Consider the following 19,301-nt stretch of genomic DNA (forward strand, 5'->3'; position numbering starts at 1 on the left):
GTTTACTGAGAATCATTTTGCTCTTACATTTTTTTAAAAATGCGATTGAACTGTACTTAACCAACGATCTTAAAGAGAGGAGAAGTAGAGGAAAGTATCGGTGGAAACAATAATCCAAGGGTTACATTTTACTAGTTTTAATTTAGAGATACAGCATGGAAACAGGCCCTTCGACCCGCCAAGTCCACGCTGACCATCAATCACCTGTTCATGCCAGTTCTAAGTTATCCCACTTTCTCATCCACTCTCTACACACTCGGGGTAATTTACAGAAGCCAACTCAAGTAACCTACAAATTTGCACATTTATGGGAGGGGCAAGTAAACCAGAGCAAACAGAGAAAGCACACGTGGTCACAGGCAGAACATGCAAACTCCACACAGACAGCACCCGAAGTCAGGATCAAACCCGGGTCTCTGGCATAATGAGGCAGCCAGCTCTAGCAGCGGCACCACTGTGCTGCTCTTAATAAACATAAATGTAATTCAATATAATTAAATATAAAATGACTTCAGCTGTTAGATTATAATTATTTGGTTCTCCTAATTTTCTATTTTTCACACAATCAGTTATTATTTAAGGAGTCATCAGCACAATGTGCAGAGGTAGGCATGAACGGGTCTTGCCCAACCTTCCACTAACGCTACAGTGGTTGATCAGAGACACCTACCAGGAATTTCCCAGTGAGCCAGCCCGAACATAACACTACAGCACAAAACGATCTGTGCCACTTAAACCTTTTGATGTTTGCAACTCGCTGCGCAACAAGTCATATCTTGGGCAAATGTTTAGTTTCAGCTCCACAGATTGCAAAATGCAAGCTTCAAATAAAACAGAGCAGTTGCTGTGCTCAAAAACTGCTCTGTACAGCTTGCCACCGCCACCATTTTTTCAACTGTAATGTTGGCAACAGCATCCATCACTGTAATGAGGGAGAAAAATGTCGTCAAGATGATAGTCAAATTAATTCCTCAATGGATGTAGCTGGATAGTTTTAAAATAATTCCCTTAAATTCATTTTCCGTTAAGAAAGTAACTTAATTTGTTTTTAAAAGGTATGATTCATTTTAGAATTTTTAATACTGCTATTTGATGATTTTCATTGCTGGGAAATGACTGACTCAGTTGATGACATTTATTTTAAAAAGTGCTATTATTTTTTCCAGTGAAGGGAAATATGTGTTCGACAGGTTTGGATTGCTTGAATCTCACTATAATCCTGTCCGCCCTTTCCATGTATGTAGAGCTAGTTGCTATTCAAGCTCTTAGCCAAATTCAGAAACTTTGTTTGGTTAGATGTACCAAATCTGCCTCAGCAATTTGGGAATAGAGACCTGGAGGATTATCTTATGAGGTTAAGAGGAATGGATTGGTTGGAAGGGCAGCAAACTAGCAGAAAATGTTGAGAAAACAGTGAGAAGCAATTCAGGACAATTTACAAACAGATTAGAATAGTCATAGAGTCATAGAATGTGGAAACAGGCCCTTCGGCCTAACTTACCCGCACCAGCCAATGTGTTCCATCTACATTATCATATCATATCATATCATATATATACAGCCGGAAACAGGCCTTTTCGGCCCACCAAGTCCGTGCCGCCCAGCGATCCCTGTACATTAACACTATCCTACACCCACTAGGGACAATTTTTACATTTACCCAGCCAATTAACCTACATACCTGTGTTTGGCCTATATCCCTCTAAACCAGTCCTATCCATGTACCTCTCTTAAATGTTGTGATAGTACCTGCCTCAACTATCTCCACTGGCAGCTCATTCCATGTACCATCACCCTTTGTGTGAAAAAGTTACCCCTCAGATTCTTATTAAATCTTTCTCCCCTCACCTTAAACCTATGTCCTCTGATTCTTGATTCCCCTACTCTGGGCAAGAGACTAGCCAATCTACCCAATCTATTTTCCTCATGATTTTATACACCTCTACAAGATCAACCCCCATCCTCCTGCACTCGAAGAAAAGACCTCTCCCCATAGCTCAGGTCCTTGCGTCCTGGCAACATACTCGTTAATCTTCTCTGCACCCTTTCCAGCTTGACAACATCCTTTCTATAACATGGTGCCCAACAAGTGGACCTAATTTCCCTCAGGATTTAATATGGGCCACTACACTTCCCTGGATATCTTAAATGTGAATATTGGATTCGAAGGAATTATGTCAACTTTTCCAGATTGTATTAGCTTGGGGAATTAATTATTCATTCAATATATCAAAAGAAATAGTGATAAAATTGAAAGTTAACTAAAAAAATGTCAGATAAAATTCAATCTCAAAGAATGTGAATCAAAGCATAGTAGTGAAAACATAACAATGAAAATAGTAGCGGAATTGAAGTAGGAAACAGTGCTGCAGTGGATCAAGGAATTTGGGCATACATGTTAATCAAAGGTAACGCCCTGAGATGGAAGCATTGAGAAAGGGATTTATTAAAATATAAAAGCCAGATCAGCTTGATCAAACCTAAAAAGATCTTGGGGATTATTGTATCGTGTTTTGAGCTTCAAGCCAAATGAAGAATATCAAGATATTCAGGAGGACACAACAAATATTCTCTGAGATAAACCCAGCTAAAGGATTGCACAACATTCTGGAGGTTCAGGACTGAGTAGATAGATGGTTGCTCTAGCTGAGGGATCTTGAACAATAGATACCAGGCTATTTTATCGTTTTGGGACAAAGAGCTGGAGAAACTCCATAATGAGGAGGAATGTGTTTCCAGGATTAACAGTTGAGGCAGAAGATTAAGATGAGGATTTCCTAAGAGCTACATCTTGTCGACCTTGTTGATTTCCCCCGAGTCATTCACATGCACAAACTGATGGCATGCACAATCCTGAATCTATTGCTGATTCTGACACAATAGAAATTAGAATGAAGATAATTTAAAAAAAAAACCAAATTATTAAACATAAAATTGATTTAAAATCATATTAATTCTATTTTCCTGCCAAAATGTTTACAATTACAATTTTTACATTTAATTTAGTTTAGTTTACTTTGGAGATCCAGTGTGGAAATAGGCTCTTCACCCCACCGACTCTGCTCTGAACAGCGATCACCCGCACACTAGTTCTATCCTGCACACGAGGGACAATTTACAGAGGCCAATTAACCTACAAACCTGCACGCCTTAGGAATGTGGGAGGAGCACCTGGAGAAAGCCTACAAGAACATACCAACTCCATACAGCATGAAGAATAATATTCATCAATATACATATTGATATTTAATCTTCCTCAGAAATGGTGCCGGGATAAGCATTATGTTTATACGACATGCTATGGCATTTTTGTTGAAATATGTCAAAGCAAGAATGTAGCATTTTGGTGGGCATTACCCAAACCCAAGGAAGAAGTTTATAAAAATGTTAAACTGACAATGGTAATAAATTCCAGATATGGCGTTCATAGCATCCATGACCAGGACTTAGAACCAGTACATTGCTTCTCTTCACCATTGCCAAAAGTTGGCTTGATGTGGATGGGAAACCAGTGGAGAAAGTGGGAGAATTTTCAACAGTCATTTAGTAAAATTGTATGCCTGATGGTTGAGGAATCTATGATGAGGGGCAGTCACCAATTACAAATTATTACTAATCAAATAAAAAGGACTAGGAAAAACTTATTTTTCTAGTGGGTTCTTGGTGTATGGAATGATTGAAAGCGGTTGAGGGAGAAAGGAAGGTTGAAAACAATTTTGAACCTGAGAACAGACTCCCAGCAATGGAAGTAAGGGGACCAGAAGAGTTTATCTGAATTGCTACAAGTGTTAACACACAGATGTCTACTGATTTGCTTTCTCTGCTGTAAACCTTTCTGAGTCACACAATGCTGAAGTTTTTTTAAAGTCTCACCCCTGCTTAAATATTTGATTTTTAATATCAGTGGCAGTGGAGGATAAGGATAAAAGGAAGAGGAGAGCGAAGTAATTTTTTTTTAAAACATGCTAGTTGGCGAAGCAAAGCCAAATAATGTATGGAGCAAATTGCAATTGTAAGCGATTTTGTGACCAGCTCAAACTGTGGTGTGCTTATAAGGAGTCTACTCAAGCAGACCAGTTCCCTGGGCTCCTGATGTGCATATTTTATAGGGCTGAGATCCGTACTATGAATGGAGCCTTGCTTTGGCTCAGGGACCTGGTTTTAATAGTTACACAATGTTAATAAGGCTTATGCTTGTCATTGCCACAGCCGCATTCAGTTCCACAAAAATCGCATGTTACAAATGTGGTGTTGAGCGAAATGGGTCTGCAACCTCCCACATTGCTGTGGGACGCCCGAGGAGACTCACAAGATCAGCCTTGTGCTTGAAGCGTTCCCAAATATGAACATAAAAATAGAACATTTATTTGATAATTCAATTGAGGTACTGCTTCTCTCTGAACAGTTGCACTTTCAGTTTGGTACTGATTAAATTGAAAATTCTTTGTCGCCAAAAAAGTAAATCAGATGTTACTTTTCCAAAAATACCAAGCTGCAACTATAATTACAGTTTCTCAAAATATACAGCATGTTGTGAGCAATTTGAAATGAGTCGACATACGGGACTTTTTGTGCAAAGAGTTGGAATCGGTTTCAATGCAATGCACATTTCAAAAGACCAACAGGTTGCTTCAGAAACTTGGTGTTCTATTTCAGGCAAATACTGGAATATTTTGTAAAAGAAATAGGTAACATTTCACGGCAATTGAAAGTACAAAATTCTCAACAAATGTGAATCAGCCAAATTTCCCCACATTTTAAATATATGCTGATATAATGAAAGTTTGCAAAAAGCATTTTTGGAAAGGTCATGAGTGAGTAACTTTGCATTCCAAATCTGATATTCCAAATCTCAATATCAGATGTAGATTGTGGAAAGATCCTATTGCTTTTACAATGAACTCTTGCCCTATCCTCAGTACAGAATCATTTTTACAAGGTGCTTTTGCACAGATTAACTCTGGGAAATTTATTTTGGGGTTTCTCCCAATTATGTGTTGAAAATAGACGTCTCCAATCTTCTATTCTGCAATGTAAGATTTGTAGTTGTTATTATACCTAGATACAGTTATGCATACATAACCTTTTCAAAATTGCTTTTTGCAAAGCACTTGCATTATATCTCAGCCAGATGGGCAATTCTGTTAACACTCGTCTCAGCAAGTATCTGGGAGGATCTTTTCATCAGTGACTCCTAACACATTGATTTTGTGCACCCGGTAGCAATCCCAGTCTTAATATTTCTGAATCACGCAATTTTCTGAAGAGAAAGTGAAGTGATGATCTGGATAAAAAGGAAAAACACTAAATCTGTCAATCTCCTTCACTTATCTTTTCAATACTCAATATCATCATAAGCTGGACAAACTGACTGCATTGATGGAAACTAAGCTGACCACTACACTTCGACCTGTATGGCTGCTTGTTATGTATTGTCCTGACTTTATACACTTGGAATAGCATGGATTTGCATCATTTCTTTTGCAGTCACAGTATCCACAGTCAGAATGGCACATTTGTCGATCCATGCAGCAATCCATCTTTCTAAAATATGTTAAGCTTAATCAGCCCCTGGCTCTCAGTCGGAAGAAGGGTCTTGACCCGAAACCTCACCTATTCCTTTACTCCAGAGATGCTGTCCGACCCGCTGAGTTGCTCCAGCATTTTGTGTCTATCTTAAGTTTATTCAATATGGTCAGCAGATGCAGCGGCAACCAGCCCAGTGGTGGAAGTTCGCAGAAGGAGAAAATGGAAAATATTATTTATGTAGACATTTTATTTTAGTTTTTAAATTATTTATTCTTAATTGTGTTCAAACATTTTTTTCAGAAGGACAACAAATATGGGAGGTGGAAGCAACAGTAGATAAAGATAAAAGCCAGCCAGTAAGTATGAATCTAAAATCATTTAGGTCAGACCTGACGTGCATTATAATGGAAATCTGATGATTAAATTTTTCATAAACATTCAAGAATGGAGGGATGGTTTAATCCATTGAAATAAAAAATATTAAGCATTTTTACATTCTAATATATGAAATCCATTGTAAAACTAATGATGAGGGTATACATTTTTGTTAATTGTGTTGTTGAACAGTCTTCACTAGAATTGAATTTTAGAAGCTGAAAATCTGAAGATAGTGCTGGTGATCAAAGAGTAATCCTCCCCATATTAGCCTTTCATTATTTCCAATTATCAGTAGATTGATTGCCTGAACCACAGCTTGAAATTTGCAGAAAGGTGATCGTGAAGGCACGAATTACGTCAATTCTTCCAATCCTCATGATTTATTTTACTATTCCCTTTCATAATGATCAAAGCAGCAACATATGATTTCACCACAATTTAAACGAGACATTTTGTGAGGTTGTTGTTCAAACCAAGTCCAACCCATCAACTCTAAGAGCTGTGGCAAGTTTCCTGTTCAAGAATTTGTAGCCCTGATGCTTCTGTGAGGATGACAAACTTGCACTATTGTCCGATGTTAGAAGATTCGGACAGGGTCTTCATGAGTGTGATGCTGCTACTCAACATGGCTTCGCAATGATTTAAACAAAGCTGGGAAGATGAATTCCATGATATTTGAAAAATGGCAAATAGCAAAAAGTAGCAAATAATGTACCAATGCGTTTTTCAGTATAATATTGTAACCATATTTTTTTGTTTTGTTCATGGGAGAAGTTCTATTAGAGTGCTGAGAGCTTCTATTATGCACAAATCCTGTGTGTTGCATTTTGTAATTCCCATAAAGACACGGATGTGTGGAAAAAGGTAACACATCACTGCATTATTTTTAATCTTCTGTCACTTTCTGTTTAGAACCTGCTGTTTGTTGAAATCCCACGTTATCGGAACCAGCATATTCGCACAGCGGCAAAGGTGAACTTCTGTGTTGTTAATGGTAAAAGGAAAAGAAGCCAGCCCCAGAGATTTACATATCTCCCTGCAGGTAAACTACTTGAAGGGATGTCAGTGGACATCGAATCCATAAAACGTGGCGCAGTTGAACATAAATGATACGTAAATTCAGTCAATGTGAAATTGCTGTTTGGATGAAACATGTTTCTTGTCCAGCTTACACTAGGGTAAATGGAGAAGCATCTTCCTGGAGGTACTTAAAAAATCAGTGGCAGTCTGCACCATATCTCCAGCCAGCAAAATAACAACTCAAGAGAGAGTTAGATAAGCTCTTATTACTAACAGAATCAAGGGATATGGGGAGAAAGCAGGAATGGGATACTGATTTTGGATGATCAGCCATGATCATATTGATTGGTGGTGCTGGCTCGAAGGGCCGAATGGCCTACTCCAGCACCTATTTTCAATGTTTCTATGAAATACATGTGTTTTTTGTAATATTGGGATGGGACCAATTTAAGTATTTACCATGTGGCAAATTGACTGATTAATTAAAAGATACAACATGGACATAGGCCCTTCAGCCTACCAAGTCCACATCGACCATTGTTCACACTAGTTCTATGTTATCTCACTTTCGCATCCACTCCCTGCACACAAAAGGGAATTTACAGTGGCCAATTTACCCACAAACCCGATATCTGTGGGATGTGGGAGGAAACCGGAGCACCTGGAAGAAATCAATGCGGTTACAGGGAGAACATGCAAACTCCGCACACAATGCACCCGAGGTCAGGATCGAACCATGATCTCTGCCGCTGTGAGGTAGCAGCTCTATCAGCTGCACCACACTGTGCTGCCCCCAATAGAATAGAATGTTCCAAACACTATCATCCTCTGGGGAGAAACTAATTGCCTGACGGAAGTAATCCCAAAGAAAAAAACTGTCTTGCTCAATGTAAGCTCTTTTCCAAAAAAAGTGTATTTTCTGGTCATTCAAGTAATTGGTTTTCCTCCAGTATCTTCGTGAGTTGACGAGAGAAAGATACTGAGGCACATGGTGCCTGCCTGATTTACAAAGGAGCAAGGGAGCGGGCCAATATTGCTCCAGGAAACGTATATAATGGAGCAGCAGCAGTCTGAACCATGTCTCCAGTCTAACTCAATACAAATGTTGCTCTGATGGTTTTTAACTGTCACTAAAGCTTGAGGGAGAAGCCAAGCCACATGCAAACAAACACATATTGTGCAAATATTTGTTATATGCATAACTGGTTGGTTTGGCATGTGGCTGGGAGTTAAGAGGGAGGAAGGTCCAAAGATTATTTCCAAAGATAATTGGACCTAGGGCTGCTGAGCAATTTTTGATGTTTTGTCTTAACCTGATTTGGGTTGTTTGGAAACATGAAAGAAAATGAGGTGCATTTGCGCGCATTGTTAAAAAAACCACAGGAGAAAGGAATGCTACATTTATACATTTGTAACAGTTGAATACAGACTAATAGCACCACATTGAAACAGTATGGCATTTTTAGAAGAAGCTGAGAGCTCATACAACTGTAAATATCCTATCCATGTACCTATCCAAATGTCTTATAAATGTTGTTATTGTACCTGCCTCGACTAATACCTCTGGCAACTCATTCCATTTACCGACCCACCCTATGTGTGATGAAGTTGCTCCTCAGGTTCCTAATACATCTTTACCCTACACATTAAACCTATACACTCTAGTTCTTGATTACCCTACCCTGGGGGGGGGGGGGGGAAATAATCCTATGTATTTACTTCATGACTTTTTTCAACTCTACAAATCACCCCCTAGCCTCCTGCATTCCAAAGGAGCAAACAGCCACTCCCAAAACCTCAGGCCTTCGAGTCCAGGCGACATCTTCGCAAATCTTCTCTACATCTTTCCAACTAAATGGTGACCGAAAATGACACAATACTCCCGGTCTTGTACAACTCATTTGCCTGAGTATAGAAATTGGGATGTTACGTAACATAACATGATGATGGCCAGGGTACAAAGTGCCTTCTTCCCCCTGTCTACATGCGATGCTACTTTCAGGGAACCATGTACTTATACTCTAAGACTCCACTGCTCTACAACACTCCTCAGGGTCCCACCGTTCACTGTGAATGTCCCACCCTGTTGGCTTCCCACATCCCAAAGACTTATGGATTTGTATGTTAATTAGTTTCTAGTGTGTCGGGGGTGGATGACAAAGTGAGATTAAATAGAACTAGCATGTTCTAGCACAGGTGAACAGTGGCTGGCGTGGATTCGATGGGCCGAAGGGCCTTTTTGCATCGAAGTTAGACACAAAATGCTGGAGTGACTCAGCGGGACAGGCAGCATCTCTGGAGAGAAGGAATGTGTGATGTTTCGGGTCGAGACCCTTCTTTAGACTCAACCCGAAACGTTACCCATTCCTTCTCTCCAGAGATGCTGCCTGTCCCGCTGAGTTACTCCAGCATTTTGTGTCCACCTTCGATTTAAACCAGCACCTGCAGTTCTTCCCGACACAGACCAGTTTCGATGCTGTGCCTCTAAATTACATTGAATAATAAGTAGCATAAGTAAATGTTTTGTGACTGGAGATTTTGATCAGAAACTTTGCACATCAATGAAAATCAATTCTAAGTAAGTTTATTATGTAATTTATTTCAGTGCCTATCATTAAAACAGAACCTATTGAAGAGTGTGAAGGTGCCATATTCTGCAATGCTGCGTATCATGGAACCATGCCTCCGTTTTATTATGCACAGCAGGTCATGATCCCTAACCCCACTTCCTGTCTTGGGGGTAGCATGACTTCCTGTCATTCAGGATTCTCTCCACATGATTCCAAGTATCAGCAGCAGAGTCCAATAGGAGTTGCCTATCCAAGATCCAAAGGTGGCAGTCCAAATCATCTCGGCTATCAAGCATCTGCTGTGATGGTGCCAACAATCCCCATAATTCAAGACCCCCACAGATCTGTGTTGGTTCATGCCGGGTCACCTGCCCAGTCTTCAATGCTGCGCCAGTCTCCCAACAACCAGTCCTCTTCAATAATTCATCATTCCCCGAACAGCCGCGAGGCTTCCTCCATGCTCCAAACCTCTCCAACCAACCACCACCAGTCACCCATGATACAACGCTCCCCAACCCATCAGCAGTTTTCTTCCATGATCCACCATTCACCCACCAGCCAGCCATTGAGATACAGCAGCCACCAGGATTACCAGGAGCACGTGTATTCGGAGAACGATCCCCAGGTGTCTATTGTGCGATCCACTACTCCACAACCTGTGCATCACGTGCAAAAAAGCAGCCAAAATCAATACCCAGCTGCGATTCATCCACAACAGCAAACATCCAATGCCATTCAGATGGTGTCCAAAGACAGCCCCTCGCCAAGCCATCTTGCAACATTGATAATGGATCAAGAGGAGAAAGAAACAACAAGTACTGGAGTCACAGTGAAACAGGAGCCACAGAACCTGGACCAGGCATATCTGGATGATGGTAAGGACCGATTCTCGTTTTAAAGACATTGGTGCATCTAAGGTCCCAGCAGTAAACTTCTCAAAATATGTTTTTTTTAAATCTGCATTATGCCCCTTGAATTATATGTATTATAAGTAGTATTCTTCAAGTACTTTGATGAAGATAAATTTTATTTGAGTATTCACTAATTGGGAAAGATGAGTGTCAGGACTGGAAGACTAGGAGTCCGCAACTGCTACTTTTTGAAGATTGGTAGCTTCCAGGAAGGAGGTCATGGAGTCATACAGCGTGGAAACAGGCCCTTCAGCCCAACGTGCCCACACCGACCAATATGTCCCATCTACACTAGTCCACCCGCCCGCGTTTGGTCCATATTCCTCTCAACCTGCCCTATACACGTACGTCTAAATGTTTCTGAAACGTTGCAATAGTACCTGCCTCAACTAGCTCCTCTTGCAGCTCATTCCATACACCACCACCCTTTGTGTGAAAACGTTACCCCTCAAAATCCTATTAAATCATTCCCCCCATCACCTTAAACCTATGTCAACTGGTTCTCGACTCCACCTATTCTGGGCAAGAGAAACTGGGCGTCTACCCGATCTATTCCTCTCATGATTTTGTACACCTCTATAAGATCATCCCTCATCATCCCTCATCATCCTGCACTCCAAGGAATAGAGTCCCAGCCTGCTCAACCTCTTCCTATAGCTCAGGCCCTCGTGTCGTGGAAACATCCTCGTAAAGTGGAAAGGTTAAGTGCAACACAAAGCACTCCCGACACAACTCTGTAATGTAGCTCATTTCTTAACCACAGATTGATGCCTCTACCTTATTGGTTGGTTACATTAAATTTACCGGACCAATCTTCCTCACATCTGAAACTATCCTGTCATGAATAAGCAACAAGTTTTTTTTTCCTTATTGTGATGGTACATTCACTGAAATGGAATAAGACTTTCTAAATTAATTTAACTGTGAAAATAATACCCAGCTGCAAAAAAGAAATGCCCCGCAGTTAGATTTGGAACTTACTGTAATTGTGGAGGTGAAAAAGTGCAGAGTGTAACATTCCCCTTTTTATCATGCTAATGCAGTTTTTGTGGTTAAAAATTGTGCCAGCCTTACCTTAGGCCTGTGTTTGCCTGAGAATGATTCATGTCTTATATACATATTTACTTTATCCACAAAATAATTTGGAATTATGCACAAGAGTAATAGAAAGCTTGAAGGTAAGTGAGCAGTCAGTCGGTTTGTTATTTTTACTCAGAGTTTTCTAATTTGAACGGAATAACTGGAGAATTATTTTGGACCTCACCATAGTGTAAGCTGCCAGCATGTGTGAAATATTCAATGGGTAGGTGATTATGATCTCAGCCTTGCTCTGGCTTATAGAACCCAATGTAACTTCCTATACGTGGCACTGTGAGACACATCAAGTTGTGCTCCCTCTAGATGTTCTTGTTTCAGTCCCCACAATTGGCAATTGTACAAATCGAGCACACTGGGGCTTGTGTTCCTAGCCAGTGTCATGTCTAGCCCTTTAGGCATTACATTTACAACTGATGTTTGTGTTAACTTTCCTGATAATACCTTCTACGATACGTAAATGCATGCAGTTTTATTAGGTACATGACGCTCATGTGGAAGGAACTGAAAATATGAAGAAAAGGAGCAGGAGGAGGTTTGCACACAACACAGTTCAAAGGTAGACGGGAACAACATCCTGGTTAAAGCCCAAAACGTCTATTGGAAAGTTTTAGAAAAAAAATTAAAAATCCGTATACTATATTTGTGGTCTCTCCAGAATAGGTAGTTGGGATTTAAAACACAACAGCACAGATACATCAGCTTACATTTGCAAAATGTATCCAAAATCAATGATCTTGGCTCCATCTATTCCCTCAATGCCCCTACATTTCTTGCATATAAACGATTGTCCTTTTGAAGCCTATTTTCCTTCCATTGCACTTATGCAGCTGTCAGGCGAGGATAGGATTTGGCATAGTTATGAAACCCCAGATGATTGAACAGTTTCAGACACAGCACAGCGTAAAGTCTGATTTGCTTAATTCTGCCAAACCTTAGCGTAAAACTGGCTTGGAATTCCAGGCAGATGAGCCTTTCACTGGGGTTGGTGTAGACAGCTGAAGTCAGCCGCCTTTATCCTCAACAAACACGCCTACCAGAGAGCATTTCAATTCTCAGATTCCTGGAAGCCATACAGCAGCCACGTTTCCTAAATGCTATGCTTTTCTGATAATTAGGATAAAACTCAAGCAGGGAATCACTCGATGATGCACGTTAGTAACTGGCAATAAAACACATACTAGATTCAATTTGCTGCTGAATGGATTGATCCCAAGTACTCTTGGCTGAACTCCCCGACTCTGAGGAGTTGTCAACCTGTTCAGACCCTTTCCTTCATTTAGATTCTTCATGTAGCTAGTAATAAGGTAATAAGCTTAGCTGGAGTGAAGCACGTACTTTGTATTCATTCCTCTTTTATATTAGTTTTGCTCATTCCAGTGTAAATAATTCAATGAGTGCCCTCGTTCCTCTGATGCTGTTAAAGTCTTGGTTGAATTTGCACAACAGGAAGTTCTACAGTATGTGCACAAAATGTGTATACTTGTAGTCAATGCTAAGTTGCCAGGGATTTTTTATTCTTTTACAATTTTTTAAGTGAATTATAGCATATCCCTTATCTGCTAAAGACGTTGACCCCTTATGGACAAAGCTTCCCCAAGCTCCAGATACCACTGATATGATGATGGAAAAATCAAACTACTGGAGAAACTCAACGGGTCAGGCAGCACCTGAGGAGGCAAAAGGATAGTTCCCATTTCAGGTTCAAAGAACCTGTAATATAATATCAGAGTCCTAAAGCAGGGTCACAACCCACCCACCATCCCTTTGCATCTACAGATGCTGCCTGACCCACTGAATTGTTCCAGCAATTCATTTTCGTTGCAGATCCCAGCATCTCTGCAAGCTCTTGTGGCTCCACTGAAATGATGACCATTGTTTGATTCATTGTCAAGAAGTGATTCTTGATTCTCATTTCGAAGCTTGCACAGATGATACGGCTTTGCGCTATGGAAAACCACGATATGGACAATTCGAGGAACAAACCCATTCTCACTTGTAACGTCACCTGTACAGCAGACATTCAGCATCGTTAGTTTAGTTCGGTTTAGTTTATTATTCTCACAAAAGCAGAGGTACAGTGAAAAGCTTTTATTGTTGCATGCTATCTAGTCAGCGAAAAAAACCTACACGTGATTACAATCAAGCAGTCCGCAGTGTACAGATACAGGATAAAGGGAATAACGTTTAGTGCAAGAAAAAGCTGTAACATTATAATTGTGGAGCAGGAATATAATAGATTCAAACAAGCATAGTGCTCATATGTTATGTAATCTCTCATAATACAAACCTCATGTGAATAGTGATCATGTTACTTATGTGGCACAGTCACATCACAGAGAAGCTTTCTGTTGCTACAAAGAATCCATTATTATAAGCCACACTTTACACATGGTTGTAGCTCCATTAGAGAATTGAACAAATTAAACCTCAATTCAAAAAAAAAAAAATTGAGGATAGGGTACCATTTAACAAGGGTTTTCAATGTTGAAATTTGACAGTATCATCAACTGGGAGGTGAAAGTTTATACAAAAGGAAAAAGTTCATCAGGAAGAAGGCTGAGCAAGCAAAATTCGACTTTTATTGATTTCTACATTAATATCCAAGCTATGTTTGACGTATAATGTTTATATCCTATTGATATTTTCATTCAGTGGCAATCAGCTGGTCGAGTTGCTTTGAGACCACCAAGGCATAATAGAAGATAGGCACAAAATGCTGGAGTAACTGGGTGGGACAGACAGCATCTCTGGAGAGAAGGAATGGGTGACGTTTCAGGTCAAGACCCTTCTTCAGAGGTTACCCGTTCCTTCTCTCCAGAGATGATGCCAGTCCTGCTGAGTTACTCCAGTATTTTGTGTCTATCTTCGGTATAAACAAGCATCTGCAGTTCCTTCCTACACAGGGTAATAACAGAGACTGGCTGGCAGTGATCACTTATCATTGATGAAATAACTCGTATGTAACCCATATGTACAGGGGCAATGTACAATGAAAACCAGATTTGCTGACCCAGTGTCTTAGAGCAGGCCATTCATATACTGCAACATTCCTCTTCAACCATGCTCTGCACAGTAGGTGTCAAGAGTTCCTGGTGTTTTGTTGAATACCACCTCCAACTTCATTGGCATCTGAGGAGCATATGCTGGAGGACGATGAAGGGGAAGAGGTTTAGGAGAAGGGTGGAGCAAAAGAAGGCACTATAGATCGTACTTTTCTTCATGAGGTGTCCTTGAGGATCTCATGCAAGAACTTACCCAAATGCAAATCTTGTAACCACAATCTAAATTCCCCGTTCACCAGATCTTAGACAGCCACTGGCCTTCATCGCCTCCACTTGGCCAAAGCGCAAAAATGAAAGCCGACAAAATAAACATGGTAGACCAAATTTATAATTTACGTTATGCTACAGTATATCCCACGCAAGGCAACTATTCATATGTTTTGGATTCACTTAATCCCTGTCTTCTGTGAGGTCCTGCCAATGCAATACTAACCCAGTGGCTGCTGGAGGGCCAATGATTTTCAGTGGAGAAAGTTGTAGATTCCTTTGGAGCAGCTCTGGAGCGAGAAGCCCGGGCATCCTGACATGGGTGACAATAATCCAGGGCCTTGTGATGGGTACGAGGGCCAATTCTGCCATCCCAACAGAGAGGACAGAGGGTTAGCAATCCACAAATACCATCCTATTCCACCTGGACAACAGCCTGAGTTTGTATGGAAAATAGACACAAAATTCTGGAGTAACTCGGCAAGTCAGGCAGCATCTCTGGAGAAAATGGGTAGGTTACGTTTCGGGTTGGGATCCTTCTTCAGAATTGAGTTGAAAGAAGGGTCCTGACCCAAAATGTCACCTATCCAGGTTAAGGTCTGTAGGAAACAGGCAGAAAAGTGGAGCTGAAGCCAAGACCAGATTAGCCACATACTCACTGAACAGCACAGAAGGCATGAGGGAGCCACATGGTGGCTCTTTATTTCGTAAGTCTTTATTTTAATGTAGAAAACTGACATTCTTTTGGAGTTCGTACAATGAAAGCTTTCTGCCAAGAGTGAACATCAGCAAAGTATTTGGGGAAAAAAATCAGAGATCAGAGATAAATCTAAAATAAATCTAGCTCATCATTAAAAAAATGGGTCTCGGGAATCTTTTAGGTTTGGCCTTTAGTATTCCAAAAAGCATTCCAAAACAGACACAATTAAGAGAAATTAACAGATCTATTGAGCCTGGCTCCCTAATGGAATCTGACTACAAGTTTGCAGTTCAGATTGGGCTAGGAGTCAATAATGTTTTAAACCGTCAGCCTCAGATTAGGGGTAACATTGGGCCAGCTCTTGACCACTAAATGGACTGAGGCTCAGTTCTTTATTTAGTGCCCAGTTAACCCACAGGAGTCCCAACTATGCGTCAAGGTCACAAATAAGAAAATATATAAGTCGTCAGGCTTTGTTCACGTTATCTGTGGCCGAGTCAGGATTGGGTGGGATTTTAATTATAAACCCAAGCAGATCTCTATCCTTGAAGGCAAAAATGCACCCGACTTGCCTGAATTTGGCATGTGAGTTTGCAACATCTGAAGTAAAAAGCGCTGATCCTTCTGAATGTGTGCTACAATTATCATCACAGTGAGGTAGATTGAAATTGAGATAGTGGCAGTAAATTATCCATGCTCTTGGCATGTGGATTAACCTGTTCAGTTCCACCCCCGGGTATACTCGGGTCACAAGTTATAGAAGTAGAATTAGGCCATTTGGCCCATCGAGTCTACTCCACCACTCAATCATTGCTGATCTCTGCCTCCTAATCCTATTTTCCTGCCTTCTCCCCATAACCCTTGACACCCATTCTAATCAAGAATTTGTCTGTCTCTGCCTTAAAAATATCCACTGACGGCCTTCACAGCCCTCTGTGGCAATGAGTTCCACATATTAACTACCCTCTGACTAAAGAAGTTCGTCCTCGCCTCCTTCCAAAAAGCGCGCCCTTTAATTCTGAGGCTGTGACCTCTGGTCCTAGACTCTCCCACCAGTGGAGACATCCTTTCCCCATCCATTCTATCTATGCCTTTCATTATTCTGTAAGTTTCAATGAGGCCCCCCTCAACCTTCTAAACTCCAGCGTGTACAGGCCCAGTGCTTTCAATCGCTCATCATATGCTAACCCACTCATTCCTGGAATCATTCTTGTAAACCTCCTCTGGACCCTCTCCAAAACCAGCACATCCTTCCTCAGATATGGGGCCCAAATTTGCTTACAGTACTCCAAATATGTCCTGACCAGCGCCTTATAGAGCCTCAGCATTACATCTCTGTTTTTGTATTCCAGTCCTCTTGATATAAATGCTATTTGCCTTCCTTAATAATGATCTGACTTGCAAATTAACTTTTTGGGAGTCATGCACCAGCACTCCCAAGTCCCTTTGCACCTCCGATTTCTGGATTCTTGATCATGGCCAAGAGAAATAAAAACTTGGCAGTGAACAGTTGAACTGTTTGAGCACAGACGTACTGCTTCTGTGAATATATTTCAAATGTTTACAGCAAAGGAACTGGACATAGAGCGAAAAAACAAAGTAGTGGAAGAACTCAGTGGGTCAGGCAACATCTGTGGAGGTGACGTAGGTATAACTGGGCAAAGAATTGAACATACATTTAATCAGATCTTTATAAGTATTTTTTAAATCATTAAAACCATATGAAAGCAACACTAATCTCAGCTGGAGGTTTTTAATCTCGATCACCCTATTTACATGGAATCACTTGTAGATGCACAATAAAAAATATTCACAAATGAATTAATGACTTGATTTGAGAGAAGGAAGAAAGGAGAATTGAGGGAAAATGTTGCTAGCTGAAGATTCAAAAATAGCTTTTAACATTTTTTATAAATATTCAGAGGCAACCTGAATTTAACTTGTTCTTTAGGTAACTCATTTACCCAGTGCTGGTATGAATAAGCCACAAACATCTTATATTGCTTGAATTATATAACAACATTTCAATAATCATCCAAAAAATCAGCAAACAAAAAGTGCTTTTATCACTTTCTTTTTAATGAGTTATTCCTAAGGAAATTATTTATAAAATAATGAGACACAACTGGCTCAGGTTCAGATCATTTGATAGGAGCAGAATTGGGCCATTCGGCCCATCAAGTCTACTCCGCCATTCAAGCATGTCTGATCTATCTCTCTCTCCTAACCCCATTCTCCTGCCTTCTCCCCATAACCACTGACACCCGTACTAATCTAGAATCTATCTATCTCTGCCTTAAAAATATCCATTGACAGCCTCCACAGCCTTCAGTGGCAATGAATTCCACAGATTCACCACCCTCTGACTAAACACAACTGTACAGTTGTGATTCTCATTTTTGTGACACATGAGGGAGCATAACTCACAGGTATATACTTTACATTTAATAACTAATTGAGAGCTAAAATATAGCTTATTGTATTTCTATTAAAATAATTAATCTTCCAGTTTCATTCTGCAGTTTTAACATGGTAAGTATTGGTCATTTAGTTATTAAACACGGTTAATTGATAATATTCCTACCCTTCTTTATATGAGCGCTGTTGAACTTCACCATCCATGTTTTTGTAAGGTTAGCTTTTCCAAGAGATGAACAGATAAGTTATTTTCTGTTGCAAACCAATGGCCTTGGACTAGGATGCTACTCCTAAACTTGTGGGTTTTAAGTCTGCTATCAGCAACATGAGCTCAGTCCTATGCACTGGTCCCTAGTGAGTTAAGCCGATGCCTTTTATGTCTCTGGGTTTTTCTTTGCTGGATTCTACCTTTAAAAGTTCAGTCTAAAAGTTTAGTCATTACCTTCTGGGAAAGTAAATCTTGATAAATGGCATAATGTAAGCACTCATTTAATGAAACTAAATGTTGCTCAATATTTGTACATGGCTACTGTTAAGTGACTGCAGCAGCTTTCAATATAATTGCAATATTTCTGAAGTTCATCCATTGAAGTGACTTGATCTTAGTTACTTTTAATGGTACAGAATATGGAAGGCCTCTAGTCTTATTTCTGATGTTACAGCGCTTTGCTAAAACTAATGTGCCACGGACTGAGGATTGAAAAACGTAATCTGGGACAGACACAAAAAGCTGGAGTAACTCAGCGGGACAGGCAGCATCTCTGGAGAGAAGGAATGGGTGACGTTTTAGGTCGAGTCCCTTCTGAGAAAAAGGCTGCAGCTTTAACCCAGCAGTGGTAGGTGATTGGAGGGGATGATGGTGTTACTGACACAAATGTAAAATACAGTCTTTGGTGTAAAGTTTAGTCATTGGTAGATTAGCATCTGGATCTTATTTATATGTAGTGCAAAGAGGGTGTCAAGCAGCTGCCTTCTTGCATGCAAGTAGCAGGAAGAGGACTGTTGGAGGAGGGAAAGGGAAAGCTCAGGATACATCCCTAAGTAGAGGTGAATGAGCCAAAAATCATATGTGCTTAGCTGAGTCCATGTGGCATTGTTTGCGCAATCTTCAAGCTTTCCTCAGCTTCATTCTAGCAACACACAATGATGTGTATGTCACTTTCAGGCTGATAGCTTATAATGGCCAGGGATTGTCCACAAAAGTCCCTACCAAATGTAATAAACGCAAGCAGAAATGTTATTAAGGAAATCCCTCCTCTATCCTTCCTCAGCCTCTTTACACCTTACATACATTACATACATGTACACGTACACACATGTACACAGGCATGCACACACACACGCACGTACGTACGCGTATGTATACACATGTGTACACACACACACAGACCGGTTCCACGTAAGGTTG

At 40.5% G+C, this 19,301-nt stretch overlaps 1 protein-coding gene across 1 annotated transcript in view; it reads left to right on the plus strand.

The window, feature by feature from the left end:
* Positions 1-19,301, plus strand: part of nfatc2a (nuclear factor of activated T cells 2a) — a 105,777-nt gene that overhangs the window by 47,856 nt on the left and 38,620 nt on the right. The window contains exons 7-9 of the mRNA XM_078419336.1: positions 5,830-5,885; positions 6,820-6,949; positions 9,533-10,372. Of these exons, the coding sequence (XP_078275462.1) occupies positions 5,830-5,885; positions 6,820-6,949; positions 9,533-10,372 (1,026 nt within the window). The remainder of the gene's footprint in view (positions 1-5,829; positions 5,886-6,819; positions 6,950-9,532; positions 10,373-19,301) is intronic.

The sequence above is a fragment of the Rhinoraja longicauda genome, chromosome 22 (genome assembly GCF_053455715.1).
Source record: "Rhinoraja longicauda isolate Sanriku21f chromosome 22, sRhiLon1.1, whole genome shotgun sequence".
In the NCBI taxonomy this organism is placed as follows: domain Eukaryota; kingdom Metazoa; phylum Chordata; class Chondrichthyes; order Rajiformes; family Arhynchobatidae; genus Rhinoraja; species Rhinoraja longicauda.